This window comes from Cherax quadricarinatus, chromosome 17 (assembly GCF_038502225.1).
Source record: "Cherax quadricarinatus isolate ZL_2023a chromosome 17, ASM3850222v1, whole genome shotgun sequence".
NCBI lineage: Eukaryota > Metazoa > Arthropoda > Malacostraca > Decapoda > Parastacidae > Cherax > Cherax quadricarinatus.
Window position 1 is genome coordinate 8,369,376 of NC_091308.1, and position 25,655 is coordinate 8,395,030.

Consider the following 25,655-nt stretch of genomic DNA (forward strand, 5'->3'; position numbering starts at 1 on the left):
CCTCCTCCAACTGAATTCTCCTCGTTAACTTCACATCGTCTGCAAACAGGGACACTTCTGAGTCTTTTCCTTTCGTCATGTCATTCACACATATACCAGGAACACCACCGATCCTAGGACTGACCCCTGTGGAACCCCGCTCGTCACAGGAGCCCACTCTGACACCTCATTAAGTACCACGACTCTCTGCTGCTTTCCCGTCAGGTATTCTCTGATACATTGCAGTGCCTGGCCCTCCAGCTTTTACACTAGTCTCTTGTGTGAAACTCTGTCAAAAGCCTTGTGTGTGTGTGTGTGTGTGTGTGTGTGTGTGTGTGTGTGTGTGTGTGTGTGTGTGTGTGTGTGTGTGTGTGTGTGTGTGTGTGTGTGTGTGTGCGCCCGCGCGCCTGTGCCTGTGCGAGTGCTAGTGTGGGCGGGTGTGTGTGTATGCGCATGTGTGTATGTGTTTTGTTTTTTGCTTTTGTAGAATATGGTGATGGTAGCCTTCAGTTAGTGAAGATAGTGAAGTGTGCTTTGTGTAGAGAAACTGAACTCTTACATGCATACATTGTATCTCTAGAAAATGAGTGTAGAGCGTTAAGGGACTCGCAAGATCGAAGCTTTATCATTCATAGAGCATCAAGTAATATTTCCAATGGAGAGAACTTAGTAGGTGCCCAGACACACCAGGCGTGACTCTGCTGGAAGGTACACAAGAGCATGTCAACAAATACAAAAATCTGAGAAGAAAAATCCGAGAAGAAAAATCTGAGAAGAAAAATCTGAAAAGAAAATTCTAAGAAAAATCTGAGAAGAAAAATCTGAGAGAAAAATCAGGTTCTAAAAATTTTCTGCCACACAGTATAAAAGCTTATTCACAATAAGAGACAAGTAGAACTTGACACAACGGAGAATGATGGCAACTAAGCACGAAGAGATCAAGAAGAAAGTAGCCATCAGATTCATGGGTACATGATTAAATCTGCATCATCTGTGAGCTTCAAATCCTACAAGAGAACATCAACAAGAAGAAACTTTATTAAGCAACATGGTTACGAGTTGATGAGACACTCCGAGAATGCCCTTTCCAAAGGTAATAACAAGATACTGTAAGAAATTACTGCTAGAGATATAGTTCTGGCACGAGCACACTCTTGCTACAAGGTGTATACAAAATCTTAAAAGACAAACGAACATCATGTTAAGGACTCAAGACGTGAGTCTAGCACAAGTATCAGAGCAAAAACTTAGAGCGTTACCTTTAAAAATATTTGAAACGGATATCATCCAAACATTTTTCTTATGACTAACCAGAAAGTCTTAGGATAACTTAAGGCCATCTTCAAAGAAACGTATAACGAGAAAGCTTAATGCAGAATTCAATAATGTTCTGCATATTTTCCCTGAGGTATGACAATGGCAAGTTGGTTATTTAATCAGTCTCCGTACATCTACGTGATGTGATGGAGAACTTGAATCTCCACAAAAGAGATATCATTAATAAATAGCAAATTCTTAAACATGGACAAAGCAATTGATATTGTATCATATTTCTGAACAGAGATCCAAGCAGAAGGGAATTTGACACCATTGTCTTATCAGCCGTCTGACAGTAACGATAAGCTTTGAAATTCTTGAGTTACTGGGTAGGTTTCTGTATGGTAGGATACCTGGTGGTTCAGAGGCAGGCGATCTCTCACAAAGTTCTCAGGACCAGGACCTGATGTATGCGGTAACTGTAGTACAATGAACCAGGTATGTAGAAAAAGTCACAGCTATGTTGAAAAATAAACAATTATGTAGCCAAAGACATAAGTATGTCTAAGAAGAAGAAAATATACTGACAAAGCTACAAATATGTTGACAAAGACACAAGTATGAGGACAAAGACAAATATAATGACAGAGACACAAATATGATGACAGACAAGGACAGCAGAACACACCTTCTGGTGCACATTTCCCTCTATGTAGAATTTTTTCAAATCAAGAACTCAGAGATGTGTATCTCTGATTATATATTCAGTGAAAATTGTTAACCTCAGAATAGACTTATTGCACTTACAAAAAGTATACATTAATGAATATACATTAATGAGGTATTGTAGCCTTAATGACATACGTACAGTCAAATATTTCGAACTTTAAGTCCACCGATTCAGACCTACTGAGTACAAAAGGTCATGTTATATTATATACTGACATGTCCATCTATTATACATGTATGCTGAAAAACGAAGATTTGGCATTAACTGTTTTAATAAAAAGCACATTCATGTACGTCAAGATTTCCCATAAGTCAAAATACTTTTGCGAAACATCCTCCTCCAAACTCTAAATTGGTCACTGGAAGAACAACCATTTTTTACTCAACGTAAGTAGAGTACCTGCCACCTGGAGATCTCCAGCGGGACATACATGACCACAGACACATGACACTCATTGCATTTTCTTACGTATTGGTAACTGTGAAGTCATAACCTGCGTGAAACTTGGCTAATTAAGGCTTTGAATTCGTTTATTTTATTGACATTATACAGCTGTTTGTGTGGCCAATGAACAGGGTTGAACTCTAACTTACGTGTGAACAAAATGAAAGTCTGTAATTTTGACCAAAACAGGCGACTGATAAATAGGTCTATCAGCATGCCAAAGAATCAAGTTAACAGTGTGACTCGGCACTTGTATTCAAGCGTAACCAAACCAGGGAAACTAAGAAACAGTTCTCCTGAAGATAGCAGTTTCGAGCGTGATCCACATGCAAGCTCAGTGACCAGTACCACTGTCAGCCAATGTGATCCAACCCGCAGGTTTCAGAACGTTACCAAGACTGCAGGACAGGCAAATGACAGCCAGAATGACAGTAACTACAGGCAGAAATGATAACAATAATATTTATTTATTTTCCAGCTCAGATATCTCTCCCGTCTTGAAAGGACTTGTGACAATAAACAATATGCCATAAACGATAGCAAAAGTGTTTGGAAGAGAGCTTCATGGGGCATTATTTGGGTTGTCATTAAACTTTGCCTTTGATGCGTTTTCTTTAATACTTTTCTCAAGACGATATAGTCTGACATTATTATTCCTTTTACCTCTTCCTTTCATTCTGTGAGAAGATTTGGTTGCTTTGTGTACCATGAGTTCCTTCTGATTTACAGTATAGTGGATCAAACACATAATAATGGTGCGCTACATAATGGAGTGGATCAAGTACCATAACGTGATACGTAATGTACTACATGACTATACAGATTACCTTTCCGGTGATACATAGTGAACTGGATTATTACACTTAGTACTATAACAGTGATGTAATGGATAACAACAGTAGCTAAGTACACTAGTGCCATTACAGTAGTGTATGTTGGAGTGGATCACTACTCTGATTACCAGTGTGTTGACGTATACTAATGTAATATTTACTGTGTTTATAAGTGTGTAGATGTATAAACACTTACCTTCCCCTTGTCAACATCAAAGACAAAACAATATAAGCCAAAGTAAACAGTCAAACAGTTGGTTAGATAGGGCTAAATAAATGTTCATAAATCTCAGTCTATACAGGACCGTCACCTGACATTGTCTTGCATACAACACAAGAGGTACAACTAACCTACATATATTTAAGTTCACTATTAGTATTTCAGAAGCCTAGCTTGTTTAAAGTCAGCAAACGAGAGTTTGCCCTACACAACACAGTCACACTCTCCACTCTAGGAACCAAAACGTAAAGGAAGCTTGGCTGTCTAGCGATTATAGGACGGAGAACTAAGCTTCTGCTATACCTTGCCTTGAATGACACACTGGTTTAATGTTTCATATATATAATAACACTAGCCAAGGAGTCGAACCCATGCTGCTTTTTCCAGCCTCATGGTGAGCGAAAACTCATGACGCTCTAGTCCACGGAACCACACAATCCTTAACAATGGCGCATCCAGCCAAGCATTGTTAAGGATTGTGTGGTTCCGTGGACTAGAGCGTCATGAGTTTTCGCTCACCGTGAGGCGGGCCAAAGAAGCATGGGTTCGACTCCTTGGCTAGTGCAGTGTTGTTATTGATCAATATCACTCGTTTCGTGGGCACTATATATATATATATATATACATTATTTTAAAACGAAGTTACACCTTACATAACATGAGCCTGCGTAAATTTAGCCTAATACGGATTTTCTCTTTTACCATCCTATATGACAGCCTAGTACTCACTGTGTGGAACGACAGTCTACTACCCATGGTGTCTCTTCAGTGACTGACATCAATGTGTTCCTGTGACAGTTTCTCTCGTGACTTTCTTCGAGTGTCACTCAGAAAGTAACAATCCTTATTCTTTACAACATCAGCTGTTTACCACCGAGGCATGGAGACCAGCAGAAGAAGAATACATTTACCATCATTCATTCGTTAACTCTCTTTCCAGAACAGCACAGACATCACAGTTTCAATGATCAACTGCAGTACATTCTCTTCCTTCTTCTTCAACCTAACATCCTCAGCGCCTGAATTTCTCTTTCAGACAGCTTTCAATTCACTATTATTTATCAAGTATGAATTTAACTTTAAAATACGAACTTTACCTTACATTTTTCCCCTTTAGCATCTCAAAAAATAATGTTTGCCCAACACCACTTTTATTAACATAATAAAATCTAACTTTTTTTGCATACAATCATTTTTTTAACTAAATATAACTGTTACTTCCTCATATTATGATTTTGACTAAATAAAATAAAAAATATACAAGTCATCATAAGATAAATCAATTTTAAAAATTAGTATTAAATATATAACATTCAAGAAATCATTAAAAATCACAGCATCTGAAGTTACATATCACCTAGAAAAAGTTAGTAAGTGAAAACCTGTTATTTAAACTTTCTATAATTACTTTTATCAATCTTTACAATTTTCTGCAAATTAAAATAAATTTTATTTTTCAACGCCCAACATTAGTACCCCATTTTTTTTTCTTTTCAATGGATAAATTTATTCCCCCCCCCCCAAAAAAAAAATGCATTCAAATATTCTTAATTATGGTTCCTTAATATTAACAAGGAAATTCCTGCCGAAATACTATTGAACAAGACTGTAGTGACACCGTGATACCGTCTTGAAGAAGATTACTTTCTTTATATTCTCTTAATCAAGCATATTAAACTTTTTTTGCACACTATGCCCTGCAGCACAGTGGCCCTTAAGGGTTTAGCGCTTCCTTATGATTATAATAATAGTTTATTTTCTCTCGTATATTTAGTATATATTTCATCTTTTTTTTTTTAAATAATGCTATTTATTAATTCTTATCAGAAATTTGTCAGTGTAAATTATTTTTACTTATTCCTAAATCTTTTTTTTTTATTATTTTTTTTATATTTCTAAACAAACTGCGGAGCGGGTGGGATTTGAACCCATGGCGGGTGAGTCGTGAAACTCACGTACTGGCATGTGGAGTTTTACAACTCACTCGCCATGGGTTCTAATTTCACATTTTCCGAGGTTTGCAATCGTGTTATTTCCATTTCTGGAGTCATGGTGGTTTTTTTCTTTTCGTATCTATAAAAATTCCTTAACGACGTGGTAATTTTCGGAACGATACACTTGGCATTATTTTCCCCACTTCATTATCTAACACTTTTGGCTACAAGAGTTTTCATTTTCTTCCATCCTTGACACATCTTCATTTGGAACTGAAGACTTTTTAACCTTCTATTTTCTTATGCGTTTTGCGCATGTATTGAAATCCTGATGGACATCCATAGACGACAGTGAGTTACACTCAGGCTGCAAAATATTTGGGCAGAGCGACAGATATCGAGGTTAATATGAGACAAAGACACTGGAAGTTCTCACTGGTTTTTGAAATGGCCGGAAGATGAGAAGTAGCGCATTTCAGCTCCTCTTATCAAATTCTTTACATCGACGTGATCGTTCATCCGATGACCTCTTACTGGAACACTGTACAACACTTAATAATCCCCAACTGAACTCACTGCGATAGTATCACGTTCTATGTTAATGTGTGTACAGTGATTTTCTGTTACTAAAACATCATACACTCAGCGGCTTATCATCCAAGGCTAGTTTACCAGCTGTCAACCTTCGACTCTCTTGTTTCTTCTTCAGCCACTACAGAAATTCCAGACAAGAACAACAATTTGCCAGAGTTATTACACAGCTGCACAAACTGAACTTATGCCATAACTGAGAGAACTCCATGATGGTGTACAAGATTCTCGTGGTGTACTCTTCCAAAAAATATCTACCTACATTTTGATCATGGTGATTTTTTTTTTTGTAAAATTCTTCTTACATGGTAAAACTTTATGGATCCACTGCAGCACTTACGTAGCTCATATAGCATGGGATGACTTATCATATAATAAGAGGATGCAGGTTCACTGTACATTTTAGTTTGCCTAACACAGAAAAAAAAAATCTTAGAAGGGAAGAGGTCACACGCCCTATGTGAGCTACAGCAGGTCACTGTAGTTTGTACTGCGATAGACTAGAAATCTTTTGACCAAGACAAAGCAACAGCTGTCTCTTGTAAAGGAAGTATATTAATAGTTGATCTCTTGTGAAGTGAGGTTATTACATATGAAATCCAGTAGAATTCACCCTGACACGTGAAGCCCAGCCAGAAGTCACCCTGACACGTGAAGCCCAGCCAGAAGTCACCCTGACACGTGAAGCCCAGCCAGAAGTCACCCTGACACGTGAAGCCCAGCCAGAAGTCACCCTGACACGTGAAGCCCAGCCAGAAGTCACCCTGACACGTGAAGCCCAGCCAGAAGTCACCCTGACACGTGAGGCCCAGCCAGAAGTCACCCTGACACGTGAAGCCCAGTCAGAAGTCACCCTGACACGTGAAGCCCAGCCAGAAGTCACCCTGACACGTGAAGCCCAGCCAGAAGTCAACCTGACACGTGAAGCCCAGCCAGAAGTCACCCTGACACGTGAAGCCCAGCCAGAAGTCACCCTGACACGTGAAGCCCAGCCAGAAGTCACCTTGACACGTGAAGCCCAGCCAGAAGTCACCCTGACACGTGAAGCCCAGCCAGAAGTCACCCTGACACGTGAAGCCCAGCCAGAAGCCACCTTGACACGTGAAGCCCAGTCAGAAGTCACCCTGACACGTGAAGCCCAGCCAGAAGTCACCCTGACACGTGAAGCCCAGCCAGAAGTCAACCTGACACGTGAAGCCCAGCCAGAAGTCACCCTGACACGTGAAGCCCAGCCAGAAGTCACCCTGACACGTGAGGCCCAGCCAGAAGTCACCCTGACACGTGAAGCCCAGTCAGAAGTCACCCTGACACGTGAAGCCCAGCCAGAAGTCACCCTGACACGTGAAGCCCAGCCAGAAGTCAACCTGACACGTGAAGCCCAGCCAGAAGTCACCCTGACACGTGAAGCCCAGCCAGAAGTCACCCTGACACGTGAAGCCCAGCCAGAAGTCACCTTGACACGTGAAGCCCAGCCAGAAGTCACCCTGACACGTGAAGCCCAGCCAGAAGTCACCCTGACACGTGAAGCCCAGCCAGAAGCCACCTTGACACGTGAAGCCCAGCCAGAAGTCACCCTGACATGTGAGGTTCAGCCAGAAGTTACCCTGACACGTGAAGCCCAGCCAGAAGTCACCCTGACACGTGAAGCCCAGCCAGAAGTCACCCTGACACGTGAAGCCCAGCCAGAAGTCACCCTGACACGTGAAGCCCAGCCAGAAGTCACCCTGACACGTGAAGCCCAGCCAGAAGTCACCCTGACACGTGAAGCCCAGCCAGAAGTCACCCTGACACGTGAAGCCCAGCCAGAAGCCACCTTGACACGTGAAGCCCAGCCAGAAGTCACCCTGACATGTGAGGTTCAGCCAGAAGTTACCCTGACACGTGAAGCCCAGCCAGAAGTCACCCTGACATATGAGGTTCAGCCAGAAGTCACCCTGACACGTGAAGCCCAGCCAGAAGTCTCCCTGACATGTGAGGTTCAGCCAGAAGTCACCCTGACACGTGAAGCCCAGCCAGAAGTCACCCTGACATGTGAGGTTCAGCCAGAAGTCACCCTGACACGTGAAGCCCAGCCAGAAGTCACCCTGACATGTGAGGTTCAGCCAGAAGTCACCCTGACACGTGAAGCCCAATCAGAAGTCACCCTGACATGTGAGGTTCAGCCAGAAGTCACCCTGACATGTGAGGTTCAGCCAGAAGTCACCCTGACATGTGAGGTTCAGCCAGAAGTCACCCTGACATGTGAGGTTCAGCCAGAAGTCACCCTGACATGTGAGGTTCAGCCAGAAGTCACCCTGACATGTGAGGTTTAGCCAGATGTCACCCTGACATGTGCGGTTCAGCCAGAAGTCACCCTGACATGTGAGGTTCAGCCAGAAGTCACCCTGACATGTGAGGTTCAGCCAGAAGTCACCCTGACACGTGAAGCCCAGCCAGAAGTCACCCTGACATGTGAGGTTCAGCCAGAAGTCACCCTGACATGTGAGGTTCAGCCAGAAGTCACTCTGACACGTGAAGCCCAGCCAGAAGTCACCCTGACATGTGAGGCTCAGCCAGAAGTCACCCTGACATGTGAGGTTCAGCCAGAAGTCACCCTGACACGTGAAGCCCAGCCAGAAGTCACCCTGACATGTGAGGTTCAGCCAGAAGTCACCCTGACACGTGAAGCCCAGCCAGAAGTCACCCTGACATGTGAGGTTCAGCCAGAAGTCACCCTGACATGTGAGGTTCAGCCAGAAGTCACCCTGACATGTGAGGTTCAGCCAGAAGTCACCCTGACATGTGAGGTTCAGCCAGAAGTCACCCTGACATGTGAGGTTTAGCCAGATGTCACCCTGACATGTGCGGTTCAGCCAGAAGTCACCCTGACATGTGAGGTTCAGCCAGAAGTCACCCTGACATGTGAGGTTCAGCCAGAAGTCACCCTGACACGTGAAGCCCAGCCAGAAGTCACCCTGACATGTGAGGTTCAGCCAGAAGTCACCCTGACATGTGAGGTTCAGCCAGAAGTCACCCTGACACGTGAAGCCCAGCCAGAAGTCACCCTGACATGTGAGGCTCAGCCAGAAGTCACCCTGACATGTGAGGTTCAGCCAGAAGTCACCCTGACACGTGAAGCCCAGCCAGAAGTCACCCTGACATGTGAGGTTCAGCCAGAAGTCACCCTGACACGTGAAGCCCAGCCAGAAGTCACCCTGACATGTGAGGCTCAGCCAGAAGTCACCCTGACATGTGAGGTTCAGCCAGAAGTCACCCTGACATGTGAGGTTCAGCCAGAAGTCACCCTGACATGTGAGGTTCAGCCAGAAGTCACCCTGACATGTGAGGTTTAGCCAGATGTCACCCTGACATGTGCGGTTCAGCCAGAAGTCACCCTGACATGTGAGGTTCAGCCAGAAGTCACCCTGACATGTGAGGTTCAGCCAGAAGTCACCCTGACACGTGAAGCCCAGCCAGAAGTCACCCTGACATGTGAGGTTCAGCCAGAAGTCACCCTGACATGTGAGGTTCAGCCAGAAGTCACCCTGACACGTGAAGCCCAGCCAGAAGTCACCCTGACATGTGAGGTTCAGCCAGAAGTCACCCTGACATGTGAGGTTCAGCCAGAAGTCACCCTGACATGTGAGGTTCAGCCAGAAGTCACCCTGACATGTGAGGTTCAGCCAGAAGTCACCCTGACATGTGAGGTTCAGCCAGAAGTCACCCTGACACGTGAGGTTCAGCCAGAAGTCACCCTGACATGTGGGGTTTAGCCAGAAGTCACCCTGACATGTGAGGTTCAGCCAGAAGTCACCCTGACATGTGAGGTTCAGCCAGAAGTCACCCTGACATGTGAGGTTCAGCCAGAAGTCACCCTGACATGTGAGGTTCAGCCAGAAGTCACCCTGACATGTGAGGTTCAGCCAGAAGTCACCCTGACATGTGAGGTTCAGCCAGAAGTCACCCTGACATGTGAGGTTCAGCCAGAAGTCACCCTGACACGTGAAGCCCAGCCAGAAGTCACCCTGACATGTGAGGTTCAGCCAGAAGTCACCCTGACATGTGAGGTCCAGCCAGAAGTCACCCTGACATGTGAGGTCCAGCCAGAAGTCACCCTGACATGTGAGGTTCAGCCAGAAGTCACCCTGACATGTGAGGTTCAGCCAGAAGTCACCCTGACATGTGAGGTTCAGCCAGAAGTCACCCTGACACGTGAAGCCCAGCCAGAAGTCACCCTGACATGTGAGGTTCAGCCAGAAGTCACCCTGACATGTGAGGTCCAGCCAGAAGTCACCCTGACATGTGAGGTCCAGCCAGAAGTCACCCTGACATGTGAGGTTCAGCCAGAAGTCACCCTGACATGTGAGGTTCAGCCAGAAGTCACCCTGACATGTGAGGTTCAGCCAGAAGTCACCCTGACATGTGAGGTTCAGCCAGAAGTCACCCTGACATGTGAGGTTCAGCCAGAAGTCACCCTGACATGTGAGGTTCAGCCAGAAGTCACCCTGACACGTGAAGCCCAGCCAGAAGTCACCCTGACATGTGAGGTTCAGCCAGAAGTCACCCTGACATGTGAGGTTCAGCCAGAAGTCACCCTGACATGTGAGGTTCACCCAGAAGTCACCCTGACATGTGAGGTTCAGCCAGAAGTCACCCTGACATGTGAGGTTCAGCCAGAAGTCACCCTGACATGTGAGGTTCAGCCAGAAGTCACCCTGACATGTGAGGTTCAGCCAGAAGTCACCCTGACACGTGAAGTTCAGCCAGAAGTCACCCTGACATGTGAGGTTCAGCCAGAAGTCACCCTGACATGTGAGGTTCAGCCAGAAGTCACCCTGACATGTGAGGTTCAGCCAGAAGTCACCCTGACATGTGAGGTTCAGCCAGAAGTCACCCTGACATCTTGTTGAACACATCTTTATCCCGTAACAACTCGTTTGTTGACATAAAACAAAAGGCTCCTAGTAATTCATAATAGCTGATACAATAACAAAATATTTGCACATCAGTGGAGTGAAGTGATGGTGGGACTGAAAGGTCATGTTGAAACGTAATTCTGATAACATCACTTAACTTAATTACACCGAGATTCGTTACATGTGCCCTTTTTTTTTTTTTAGGAAATAACATCAGACGACTTCTAGTTTAACTTGTAGTTACTTGAATTTTTAAATTTGTATATGCTTACATACACATGTAGATGTCATAGCCACATATGGATGTACAGACAGAAATATTCAATAGTAATTGTTAAGGTGTGTGTATATAAGAGCTTAATATGATTTTCTGACTGAAAGAGAGTTAACAGTCATCAGAGTGTGTTTCAATTTCCTGTGTCAAAAACTCACATCACTTAATTCCATTAAGACAAAATTCACAGTCATGGCACAATAATTAATATATTGTCTAGTCCCTGAAATGCGCTGCTGCCAATGCAACATTGTTATAAATACAATGATAAGCCGTATCACTGTCTTGTTTTCTTTTTTTTTTAAATGCTGGGAGGCTAGACTGTGAGAACGTCCGTGTCGGCACCAAACCATTTCCTTTACTCCATCTTAGTGTGGAAAAAAAGTAATAACTTTATAGTCACGTTACTGTGGTATCCGAACTGCCGAAAAAATAATGTCAATATATCCGTTCGAAATCTTTTGAATGTCTGTGGGCCCATAGTAGAGTACACATGGTAGAGTACACATGGTAGAGTACACATGGTAGAGTACATATGGTAGAGTACACATGGTAGAGTACACATGGTAGAGTACACATGGTAGAGTACACATGGTAGAGTACACATGGTAGAGTAAACATGGTAGAATAAGGTTAGTAAAAATATTTTAATAACGTTTGAACGAGATATTGCAATTGTTACTGAAACAATTTTGCGATAGTGAAACGCAAGCAGAGAAAGGCGAGGACACATGTAGCAATACTGCGGGTATGTAGCGATGTTGGTGGTGTGTAACGATGTTGGTGGTGTGTAGCGATGTTGGTGGTGTGTACCGATGTTGGTGGTATGTAGCGATGTTGGTGGTATGTAGCGATGTTGGTGGTGTGTAACGATGTTGGTGGTGTGTAGCGATGTTGGTGGTATGTAGCGATGTTGGTGGTATGTAACGATGTTGGTGGTATGTAGCGATGTTGGTGGTGTGTAGCGATGTTGGTGGTATGTAGCGATGTTGGTGGTGTGTAGCGATGTTGGTGGTGTGTACCGATGTTGGTGGTATGTAGCGATGTTGGTGGTATGTAGCGATGTTGGTGGTATGTAGCGATGTTGGTGGTATGTAGCGATGTTGGTGGTATGTAGCGATGTTGGTGGTGTGTAGCGATGTTGGTGGTGTGTAGCGATGTTGGTGGTAGCGATGTAGATGTTGGTGGTATGTAGCGATGTTGGTGGTATGTAGCGATGTTGGTGGTCTGTAGCGATGTTGGTGGTATGTAGCGATGTTGGTGGTATGTAGTATGTAGAGATGTTGGTGGTGTGTAGCGATGTTGGTGGTGTGTAGCGATGTTGGTGGTGTGTAGCGATGTTGGTGGTGTGTAGCGATGTTGGTGGTATGTAGCGATGTTGGTGGTGTGTAGCGATGTTGGTGGTATGTAGCGATGTTGGTGGTATGTAGCGATGTTGGTGGTATGTAGAGATGTTGGTGGTGTGTAGCAATGTTGGTGGTATGTAGCGATGTTGGTGGTGTGTAGCGATGTTGGTGGTATGTAGCGATGTTGGTGGTATGTAGCGATGTTGGTGGTATGTAGAGATGTTGGTGGTGTGTAGCGATGTTGGTGGTATGTAGCGATGTTGGTGGTGTGTAGCGATGTTGGTGGTGTGTAGCGATGTTGGTGGTATGTAGCGATGTTGGTGGTATGTAGCGATGTTGGTGGTATGTAGCGATGTTGGTGGTGTGTAGCGATGTTGGTGGTGAGTAGCGATGTTGGTGGTATGTAGCGATGTTGGTGGTATGTAGCGATGTTGGTGGTATGTAGCGATGTTGGTGGTGTGTAGCGATGTTGGTGGTATGTAGCGATGTTGGTGGTGTGTAGCGATGTTGGTGGTGTGTACCGATGTTGGTGGTATGTAGCGATGTTGGTGGTATGTAGCGATGTTGGTGGTATGTAGCGATGTTGGTGGTATGTAGCGATGTTGGTGGTGTGTAGCGATGTTGGTGGTATGTAGCGATGTTGGTGGTGTGTAGCGATGTTGGTGGTGTGTAGCGATGTTGGTGGTGTGTAGCGATGTTGGTGGTATATAGCGATGTTGGTGGTATGTAGCGATGTTGGTGGTATGTAGCGATGTTGGTGGTGTGTAGCGATGTTGGTGGTGTGTACCGATGTTGGTGGTATGTAGCGATGTTGGTGGTATGTAGCGATGTTGGTGGTATGTAGCGATGTTGGTGGTATGTAGCGATGTTGGTGGTGTGTAGCGATGTTGGTGGTGTGTAACGATGTTGGTGGTGTGTAGCGATGTTGGTGGTATGTAGCGATGTTGGTGGTATGTAACGATGTTGGTGGTATGTAGCGATGTTGGTGGTATGTAGCGATGTTGGAGGTATGTAGCGATGTTGGTGGTGTGTAGCGATGTTGGTGGTGTGTAGCGATGTTGGTGGTATGTAGCGATGTTGGTGGTATATAGCGATGTTGGTGGTGTGTAGCGATGTTGCTGGTGTGTAACGATGTTGGTGGTGTGTAGCGATGTTGGTGGTATGTAGCGATGTTGGTGGTATGTAACGATGTTGGTGGTATGTAGCGATGTTGGTGGTATGTAGCGATGTTGGTGGTATGTAGCGATGTTGGTGGTGTGTAGCGATGTTGGTGGTGTGTAGTGATGTTGGTGGTATGTAGCGATGTTGGTGGTATATAGCGATGTTGGTGGTATGTAGCGATGTTGGTGGTGTGTAGCGATGTTGGTGGTGTGAAGCGATGTTGGTGGTGTGTAACGATGTTGGTGGTGTGTAGCGATGTTGGGGGTATGTAGCGATGTTGGTGGTATGTAACGATGTTGGTGGTATGTAGCGATGTTGGTGGTATGTAGCGATGTTGGTTGTATGTAGCGATGTTGGTGGTGTGTAGCGATGTTGGTGGTATGTAGCGATGTTGTTGGTATATAGCGATGTTGGTGGTATGTAGCGATGTTGGTGGTATGTAACGATGTTGGTGGTATGTAGCGATGTTGGTGTGTAGCGATGTTGGTGGTATGTAGCGATGTTGGTGGTATGTAGCGATGTTGGTGTTATGTAGCGATGTTGGTGGTGTGTAGCGATGTTGGTGGTGTGTAGCGATGTTGGTGGTGTGTAACGATGTTGGTGGTATGTAGCGATGTTGGTGGCATGTAGCGATGTTGGTGGTGTGTAGCGATGTTGGTGGTGTGTAGCGATGTTGGTGGTGTGTAGCGATATTGGTGGTGTGTAGCGATATTGGTGGTGTGTAGCGATATTGGTGGTGTGTAGCGATGTTGGTGGTGTGTAGCGATGTTGTTGGTGTCTAGCGATGTTGGTGGCGTGTAGCGATGTTGGTGGTGTGCAACGATGTTGGTGGTGTGTAGCGATGTTGGTGGTGTGTAGCGATGTTGGTGGTGTGTAGCGATATTGGTGGTGTGTAGCGATGTTGGTGGTGTGTAGCGATGTTGTTGGTGTCTAGCGATGTTGGTGGCGTGTAGCGGTGTTGCTGGTATGTAGCGATGTTGCTAGGGTGTCGCAATGTAGCTGGTGTGTAGCAATGTCGCTGGTGTGTAGCGATATTACGGGAACTTAGGTGTACTGCAGGTGTTTAAATATGTTGCAGATATGTGAGGATGCTGCAGGTATGTGGAGGAGATAAAAAAAAAAAAGGAGACCATGAACTAGCGCTGGAACGTTAGTAATTTTTAAGCCAAATTACTACAATAATCAATAGTGTTTAGAAGTAAGAAATACGCAGGATGAAGGGCTGACATGTATGCACGACTAAGATAAAGAAAGGCACAGCAAACAGATGGAAATAACAAGAGAAATACAAAACAATGCTCAAAGAGGAGGAGAGATGCTAGGCTCAGCCAGCAATTGAAAACGTGGATACCCTCTTTATAACTTGACAGACTCCATGTATATAAGGAGAGAGGAATTCTTCGTCGATAATTCGACAGAGAATCCGCATTTGCAAAGGGACGGGAACTTCTTGTTAACAAGGGGATAGAGACAACTTTCAGACAGGTGGACTTTAACTCCCTGATGCTAAGTGAACGTGGATTAATATGTCTTTAGTGAAGAGAGACTAATTATTGATAAGTGGACGGAATGTTCATTTTTGATAAATGGACAGGAAGTTTTCGGTAACACCAAAGAGTAAATCTTCGGTGATAAGTTAACAAGGAGTCCTTGTTGTTAAGTGGACATTGAATTTTCATTCAGAATTGGGAGATTTCTAATTCCTGATAAGTGGGTATTTCTGCACTCTAGATAAGTGGACAGTTACTTACTTCACATTTGGAGTTCTTTCTACTTGGCAAGTGGACAGCTCCATGTTGATAAGTAAAAAAGTTCATCATATTAAAAAGTACTCTATATTAAATAATGGCAAAAGGCCTACTGAACAAAAATACACATACCGTAACGACAGCGATAAAAGTAACAACAACGACGAAAAGAGTGGATAAATGAACGCCGAGATTCTCGTAGTCACCGAAACTGTCAACACGATACCAGAGACTGGTGGCAACTCGCCGACACAGCAGCCAATGCTTTTAACAGAAATTACAGGCCATTTTAAAATTAACTAATTTGCCATGTGTTTGTCACGAAGTGGACTTATGAACACGAAGGCATTCTGAAAAGCTGAGACACTGAGGAATAATCTCACCGAAGAATGAAAGTCACTATGCCGTAACTGGAGAAATTCACAATTAAGCTGCAAATAGGGGATCTAAATAGGACGACATTCCGGACCGTCCTCAACTGTTATTAAGACATTCACGACTTGATAATTTTCCTGGACGGACCGAAGCATCATTCAATGTTAATCCTCAATTTGTGGGCTAGTTGTGAATAGATGATCTCTTCCTACAGGATTTTAACAGGATCTAAGCAGAACACAACATCCTACACATAATGGTACCAAACATTCCTGAGGATATTACCTTCTGAGCTTTCCTCTTGTCCGCTCGCTGGTTCTGATGATAAATTCTGGAGAAGTTGGAGACGATGACAGGCACAGGCAGCGCGATCACCAACACTCCGGAGAGCGAACACACGCCACCCACGATCTTACCCGTGGGTGTATGAGGAACCATATCTCCGTACCTGTGGGCAGACCAGACAACAAAGTTAGAAATATTGTGGATATGTTGACGTGAAATTCATCAGGGTCATGGTAAGGAAGAAAGGTGGTTTCAAAAATTACTGAACGCTGCCAAAAACAAGTAGCCTCGTCTGTGACAACGAACGTGGAAAAGGAGCGGATTAAAACTTTAGTCTGCAATATTGCGTCACATTGTAAGAGAAAGTTTGGATGAAAAAGACTAGTATTATTTTTTTTTTGTACCACACCGGCCGCCTCCCAATAAGGTAGGGATGTCTTAATGAAAGAAACACATTCATCATTATTCATCCAGTTGCTGTCTTATCAGCAGTGCGCGTACATCATGATTCAAATGAATCTTTGAGCTGCAACATCGCCTCCATTCCTTTAGAGTGCAAACACTGTACTTCGCACCTCCAGCACTAAAGTTCGGGTAACCGATTTCGCTGAATTTCTTCATGAATGACACTTCAGTTACTCCAACACCACAAGCCATAAAACCCATTGATTTTCACTCATAACCTAACTCATAAAAGTCTTAGTTATTATACCTGGCTGCCTGTAAACTGAAGTACCTATATTTTTTAAGATATTTTCCTGAGAATTTTCCTGAAGGATTATTATAATATTTCTTATTATTATTGTTATTATAATCATGGGAGAAGTATTGACTCTAGAAGAATACTACAGTATCTGGGGACGAAGATTTAATCAAGGTTGATCTAAGGAAGGAGAGGGATAGTTCCAGTTCCATGAATCAAAAGTCCATCATCGGCATCAAGGCATCCAAGACAATATCACATCGGATAAAGGGCTCTAGATCCAAGAAAGTGAACCTACCCACTTTTCCTAAGACTAAACCTGATTGCCTTACATATCCCAGGCGCTTTATGACCCTCTTTAGTAATTCTTCGTAATAATAATAATAATAATAATAATAATAATAATAATAATAATAATAATAATAATAAAAGTATACAATCAAGCCCTTCCAGCAGACTATAAATTATAATTTACAGACAGTTTTCAGTTTCCTAGAATAATTATTCTAGGAAACTGAAAGCTTCCTGAGATCTTCCTGAAGTCGATTTCAGGTTGATCGTCCCCGCGGCCCGGTCTCAGACCAGACTAGGAGGAGCCGCCAACTTTATAGTGAAGCTGACAGTACCGCCCTGTACTTGAAATCGATGGTTCTTATCTCCTTCCTGGCGGCACCTCCGAGTTTTCCGGCGGAGAATAAAAAAAGGAGACTGTTGTCGTAGCAAGGGAAGATAAAACACGATTGTTTTGTTCCAGAATGGGACAAAATATTTAGGAGTAAGTTTTCACATTACGAGTGCAAAGTTTAAGGGGAACCCCCATAAGGATGTTAATCAGTACCTCGGTTGCCTCATTCAACAGTAATTGTGAAGTTATCGTGTTGTTTTAGAGAGCATTAGTGCCACCTGGCGACCCTTAACGACCGCCGATTAGGGCACGAGTGGACAGGGTTGAGGGGATATCGAGAGTAGAAGTGAGAAGATAGACCCACAGTGAGGCTGTTCTCTTGGGGAAATGTTTCATGTCAGTGGTCATGTGGGGAGAAAGACAGGTGGGGCCTGAGGAAAGAAAAAGAGAACCAGCTGAGAGCATTATTGACAAAGACTTCGTATATTACAGTAGTTCACAATGCGTATATATATATATATATATATATATATATTTATGTAGATATATATATGTATATATATATATTTATATATATATATATATATATATATATATATATATATATATATATATATATATATATTTATGTATATATATGTATATATATATGTATATATAATATATATATGTCGTGCCGAATAGGCAGAACTTGCGATCTTGGTTTAAATAGCAACGCTCATCTTGTCATATAGGACAAGTGAAAATTTGTGTATGCAATAATTTCGGCAAAATCATTCTGAACCTAACGAAAAAAAATATATTTCACTGTGTTTGTTTAGTATTAAATTATTGTAAACAAATCTAAAATATATTTAGTTGGGTTAGGCTAAAATAAATTGTTTTTGTTATAATAAGGTTAAGTAAGTTTTCTAAGATTTTTTTGGTGTAAAATTATAAATTTTTACATCAACATTGATAAATTAGACACATGTGCAACTCTTGGGTATCTTTATTGAGGAAACGTTTCGCCACACAGTGGCTTCATCAGTCCAAACGTACGAGAAACTTAGGAATTCTTCGCTTGCCTAATTCTTGGGCACGACCTACTTCCACATTGAACAAATGTGACACGACCTATGACTGCTGCACCTCTCCTGCCATACGGTTCATAAGCTGCTTCTCCGCTGATATGCCGTATTCTATTCAAGATTGATGGACTGAACACATCGACTCAAGGTTGAGGGACTGATTACCTCATTCTCCTCCTGTTCTTCAAGTTTCTCCTACGTTTGGACTGATGAAGCCACTGTGGCGAAACGTTTCCTCAATAAAGATACCCAAGAGTTGCACATGTGTCTAATTTATCAACATGTCGGTTCTCTGAACCATTCATCTATACATCAACATTAATGAAAAAAATATATCTTTAAACGTATGAGAGAAAATTTTAGAAAGGACTTAATTTTAAATGAGTCCTTGCTAATTGACCAGTTTTACATATTCGGCACGACATATATATATATATATATATATATATATATATATATATATATATATATATATATATATATATATATATATATATATATATATATATTCTTTCTCGCTGGATACTAAAGAATAAAGAAAAAGGTTTAACACAATATTATTTTCGCCAGTTATCTCATCATATACTCAAAAAAATCATATAGTTTTCCATGTACATTTCATTAAACTACATTATTAACTGTATTCTACGCATTCAGTAAACTTGATAATATGCACTGTAGTCAACATATTCAGTCGACTCAACGTACAGCTTCCGGGAAACAAATTTTATTACTGATGTTACAATAATTATGTCCTTGTGTCTAGTAGAAATCATAAAACAATAAACATATTTCATTGATCGCCTTGTGTATGTATGTGTTTGTGTGTGTGTGTGTGTGTGTGTGTGTGTGTGTGTGTGTGTGTGTGTGTGTGTGTGTGTGTGTGTGTGTGTGTGTGTGTGTGTGTGTGTGTGTGTGTGTGTGTGTGTAACCCTCACAATCATCAGAACGTTAATTTCAATATTCTTAATATGAGCATTAATATCAATATTTTTAAAGTATCGATTGGTATCGGACGTTTTTTAACCGATACTGAGTACCGATACCATAAAAATAGCCGATGCCGATACTTTCGCACAGCTCTGTATATATATATATATATATATATATATATATATATATATATATATATATATATATATATATATATATATATATATATATATATATATATATAGAGAGAGAGAGAGAGAGAGAGAGAGAGAGAGAGAGAGAGAGAGAGAGAGAGAGAAACATGTTGGGACCACCTTCATTGTAAGGAAGGAAATATGTTGTAAACATCGCCATTATAAAGAGAGAAACGTTTTGGGAACACCTGCTTTATAGAGAAACGAGTTGTGGTTAACAACAAAAAACAGCTCTGAAGAAACTAAAGACGTCATCGCTGCCGTGTGGAAGCGAGAACTGACACGGAAACTTACCTTATATAGTCCTAGTGGGCCCATGCTAACCTCCCAAGTATGTAAAAATTTATTTTGTTGGATGTCTCTTACTAAGCTTTTGTGGCCTCATGATAAGTATTAGGAACCAAAGTACTTTTCAAAGTGTATTCGGTACCCGGTTATGAACCAGATTTTTAGAGCAGGTAATTAAGAATGAGAAATACAGTACACACAATAGACTAGTTTTAGTTCAACATATATTCCCACCACCAGAACACATGCACTGTCTATATGTACTATTTACGGAGTTAAGGGACACGTTAAATTTAATATTTAATATAGTTTTGGAGAGAGATACAGCACATACAGAAAGGCAGCTGATATAGCGTGAACCATCACGAGATGCGAGAGGATCTGGTAACCTGAGGTGTTCCTAGAAGTGAGGTATATTCCAGGCCGAAAACCCTCGCTCTCAAATGTCAGAAAGTTGTAGCACCTTGTTAGCCACTCCGCATCAGGATTGTCGATTCATCCTAAAAGGCAATTATTAATTGTGCATCTGAGTGGCTTAAATGACATGCAGCAAGGTGGTTCTGTGTGGCAGTCATCGCGTGTTAAAGTGACAACCATAACTCCTGATGGTAGGGCTAACTTGCCATTCAAATTATTTAATTATCATTTTGTTGTACATTATCTTCCTTAATTCGAGACTTTATTATACGAAATTAATTAGTACAGGTACATGTGCCAAGGAAGAATGTTATCTGGAGGGTAAGAAGACGAGTAATATCCGTCGGGCATAGGAAGATAAAGTTACCCACGTTGTGGCAAAGTAAACATTTTCACTGGGACCCTGAAGTTGACTGCATCGACGGCCAGGAAAACATTATTGCTGGCTGGTTGGTTGTGAGAGACGTGTCCTATAGTGAGACGGTGAGGTTAGCCTTCCAGCATGGAGTGTGGAGAGAGTAATGAAGCCAGGTAGACAGCTGAGGTTGGTGTGTAGTGAGCTGGATATGTCGCTGGTGTGTGTGTGTGTACTCACCTATATGTACTCACCTATATGTGGTTGCAGAGGTCGATTCATGGCTCCTGGCCCCGCCTCTTCGCTGGTCGATACTAATTCACTCTCTCCCTGCTCTATGATATTTGTCATACCTCTTCTTAAAGCTATTTATGGAACTTGCTTCCACTACTTCACTCTCCAGATTATTCCAGTTCCTGACAACTCTAAGACTAAAGAAATACTTCCTAACATCCCTATGACTCATCTGGGTTTCCCATCTCTGAAACATTCGATCCTTGTCCACCATGTCAATGCCTCTTAGTATTTTATACGGTGTTATCATGTCCCCTCTATCCCTCCTATCCTCTAGTGTCATCAGGTTGAGTTCCCTTAACCTCTCCTGATAAGACATACCCCTCAGTTCCGGGACTAATCGTGTTGCAAATTTTTGCACTTTCTCCAATTTCGTGACGTGTTTGACTAAGTGAGGGTTCCATACTGGCGCTGCATATTCCAGTATAGGCCTTACGTACACTGTGTACAATGTCGTGAATGACTCCTTACTCAGATGTCTAAAAGCCAATCTCAGGTTTGTCAATCTCCCATATGCTGCAGCAGTTATTTGATTGATGTGTGCCTCAGGGGACATGTTAGTTATAATGCTTACCCCAAGATCCTTTTCTTTAATTGACGTTTGTAGCTGTTGGTTTCCTAACCTGTGTGTGTGTGTGTGTGTGTGTGTGTTTGTGTGTGTGTGTGTGTGTTACATCTTTCTTTGTGGGAAAGGACACATGTGTACTGAATTGTACACAAGTGTCCATTTCCACATCCTGTCGGTATCACCATACCATTTACCACCTTTATTGTTCTAGGTGACATAATACAGCAGTTGCTCCTTGTGTTAGTTGTTGGAATCGATCCCGCGTTATTCGGTTTAGTGTAGTGCCTAACTGGTTTAAATTCGTCATTGTTTGTAGTTACCTCTCTGCTTACAATGGAACTTATGCTCTTCGTGTCTTTTTTTTATTAACATACCGTCCGCTTCCCACTGAGGTAAGATGACGCCAAAACGTTAATTCATTCACTATCACTCTTTCAGTGGCTGTATTGCCAGAAGTGCGCAGACATCACACTTCAAATGACCCTCCGAACCTGAATATCCCCGCCCCTCCGCCAGAGTGCAGGCACAGTACTTCTTAACTCCAGGACTCAAGCCACCTAACTGGTTTTCTTGAAACGCTTCATAATTGTTACTTAGCTCAGATTTCAATAGCAACTAGAATCATGAGACTCACTTGTCTTCACTCAAACTTAAATTGGCTTGATTGAAAACAATCCTGATGGCTGTTCAAGTCCCTAGAACCCAAAGCTCTCCGTTACTCCATCCATCTAACCTTTCCTGGGCCGACCCCTACCTGTCCATCCTTCCATCCCAGATTTATACACCCTCTTGGTCATCCTATTTTGCCCCATCCTCTCTAAATGCCTTAATCACCTCAGCAACCCCTCTTCAGTCAATCATCTAATTTCTACTCTCCCAGTTTACTATATTCACACCACACTATATTCTCCACTTCCTCCAGCCGCCGCCTCCTCCTCTCTACAATGTCGAATCAAAACCCAGGTCTTACACTCATATAAAATGGCTGGTGTCACTATACTCTCGCAATTTACTATTTTTTGCCAACACACACAAACTTCTGTCTTTCCATACGCACTACCTACCTGTTAACCCTTCGTTTGTTGTGGCTCATCTAGTTTTTCATAAACCCATCTACCGATATGTTTACTCCCAAATACCACAATAAATTCACTGCCACCATTCTCCCTTACTCCGGTGCTCGTTTTTTAATTACTTATCGCATTTTGTTTTAGCTCTGAAATAGATGTATATTCACAATCTCCTCCTGGAGCTCATCTACTCGTTAGTTATCATTTTTGTAAAAAAGAAAAATTATTTCTGCAATCTTTTGCATTCCACTGGTTTTACATCTGAAGAGCGTGTTCTTTGCCTTCCCTGTTGCAGTTCAAAAGTATTTCATGTCTTCTTTCTCTCATCGTACATCCTTTTATGCTTTCCAGTAAAGATAAGTGCAATCTGTCTATATAAATTCATTTGTCAGTCAATTGACATAGGATCGTATGTGGAGACAAAGCTCTCTGTTCCTTGCTGTTTCTAATGCAGTATTTATACTAAGTGTATCATCCAATCCCTTTCCCATTTTTTTCTAAATAAAAGTCAGCGCATTTGAAAAAAAGATTATGGTATAAGAAGGAACAATCTGTGGCATCTGTGGTAAAGCTGACTTTCAATAGACGCGTCGCTATAAAGTCATCCTTAAAGATCATATTTTGACTGAAAGCTTTCAAAACTTTTAAGAGGCATGAGAGATGTTCCACTTTCTTTCAATGGTAGGGTTAGGACTTTTTCTGCACTTGTTCCACTTTAAATTCTCTCTGCTTTCAGATGCTTAAATTTGGATGCTATGTCCTTGATTTTTGGCTATAGAGACATATATTTAATATTTCAGAGATAATACACAAATGACCCGCACATAAGAGTAAAACTTAAAACTGCGTTTCGGCCGTAGTAGTAGTACCTGTTGTTGTTGCTGTTGTAGTGGGTGGTAATAGTAGTAGTATAAATAATAGTAATAACAGAAGTAGTAGTCGAAAGAGAAGATTACATCGTCAGGTAGTGGAGAAGCAGGTGCCTCCACCTTCACAACACACGGTTCCCAGTAGCTCACAAAAGAAGAAAAATCAGATAAGAGGAACACTGCAGCAGACCTACTACCAAATGCAAAGCAAGAAAAGAAGACAATTAAGGAGAAAGTCAAAAGAGAGTGAATGTGTAGGAAACACAGAGGACAGGTCAGAAGAAAAGGAGAAAAGGCAAAGGTCAAGACAAGTCACGAGTGTTCTCAAGATTAGAGTATTTGTTAAGGTAACGAGAGGGACAGGCATCAACAGAAAGAGAACTAGAACTCAGACTTATGTTATGAATGTTGTATATGATTCTCCTTCTTATTATTATTATTATCAGAAAGAAGCACTAAACCACAAGGGCTATACAGCGTGTTGTATATGAAAGTTGATTCAACAAGACTGTGTGAAGGTGAGATGATAATTTTAGCTGGTGATCAACGATATAGAAGTTAAAATGTTCTGACTATTCTTTTATGATGTAAGACGAGAACCTACGAACGTACAAATTGTGCTTCGTTTAAAAAAATCAAATAGGTCTCTCCTGGATACGCATATCTGTATTCAGAATAGATTAACTCCCATTGAGTCATTCTAAGTACTATACTAAATATATGGAACCAGGTTATTCAATTTAGCAACGAAATCAATAAATCTTTTATTACACAGTAGAGATGTATCGGCTGTGAAAATTTAGATATCCGCGGATGCGGATGCGGATGCGGATGCAGATGAGGATGTCTTACTCATTTTGCGGATGTAAGAACTTGAGCGGATGTTCCGCAGATTTGGATGCGGATATCTATTCGCAGTAAAATGCGGATGCGGATGTAAGAAATTGTGCGGATGTTCCGCGGATGTGGATGCGGATACTCGATACATCATTATTACACAGCCACTTAGAGTACTTTACACATCATGTGTATGTCATCTAATCAGTATTAAATCGCAGGATGTTTTTCTTTCTTTTAGTTTTAAAAATCTCATATAAAGATTACTCATTGCAGGTAATATAGAGTGGATAATATGGTATTACTCGTTATGAAAGGAAGAACAAGCTTTTAATTTGCTGGCGGGTCTACTAGAGACAAGACTTCATTGTGTTGACAGGTCTACTGTGAGAGGCAAGACTTCATTGTGTTGACAGGTCTACTGTGAGAGACAAGACTTCATTGTGTTGACAGGTCTACTGTGAGAGGCAAGACTTCATTGTGTTGACAGGTCTACTATGAGAGGCAAGACTTCATTGTGTTGACAGGTCTACTGTGAGAGACAAGACTTCATTGTGTTGACAGGTCTACTGTGAGAGGCAAGACTTCATTGTGTTGACAGGTCTACTATGAGAGGCAAGACTTCATTGTGTTGACAGGTCTACTGTGAGAGACAAGACTTCATTGTGTTGACAGGTCTACTGTGAGAGGCAAGACTTCATTGTGTTGACAGGTCTACTGTGAGAGACAAGACTTCATTGTGTTGACAGGTCTACTGTGAGAGACAAGACTTCATTGTGTTGACAGGTCTACTGTGAGAGGCAAGACTTCATTGTGTTGACAGGTCTACTGTGAGAGACAAGACTTCATTGTGTTGACAGGTCTACTGTGAGAGGCAAGACTTCATTGTGTTGACAGGTCTACTGTGAGAGGCAAGACTTCCTTGTGTTTACGGGATCAATGTGAGAGGAAAAATTTTCCTCCCTGACACAGGTAGCTGTCGTATGATGATCCACTCTGGTTCCGTTTCGTGAAGATTTCATTGGGAAACTTTGTTTTTTAATTGGCTATGACCTTGATAGTTCAAAAAACATTTCATTGTGGTGTATTACTGAGCTCACTACCTGGATTAATATAGGATGGATATCCCGTTAAAATTGGCATAAAAATTCTTAGATCATGGGTCTCTATGAACACAAGAAAGCCGACAATCTTAGCTGTATCCTGTTTTATACTGGTAAAACACTCCACCTTAGTCAGGTACTTCAGTCACATTTGAAAGGGACTTTCACTTACAGTGTACCCAATACCTGTAAGACTCTTGACCTATACCAAGGGCACCTTACACAGGTAAGAGGCTTTATGTATGTCAGATGCTCTT

The 25,655-nt window shown here is 42.1% G+C and overlaps 1 protein-coding gene across 1 annotated transcript in view; it reads right to left on the reverse strand.

The window, feature by feature from the left end:
• Positions 1-16,232, reverse strand: part of LOC128686426 (potassium voltage-gated channel protein Shal) — a 116,899-nt gene extending 100,667 nt beyond the window's left edge. Inside the window, exon 1 of the mRNA XM_053773346.2 lies at positions 16,073-16,232. Within this exon, the coding sequence (XP_053629321.1) occupies positions 16,073-16,225 (153 nt within the window). The 5' untranslated portion in view covers positions 16,226-16,232. The remainder of the gene's footprint in view (positions 1-16,072) is intronic.
• Between the last annotated feature and the right edge of the window lie 9,423 nt (positions 16,233-25,655).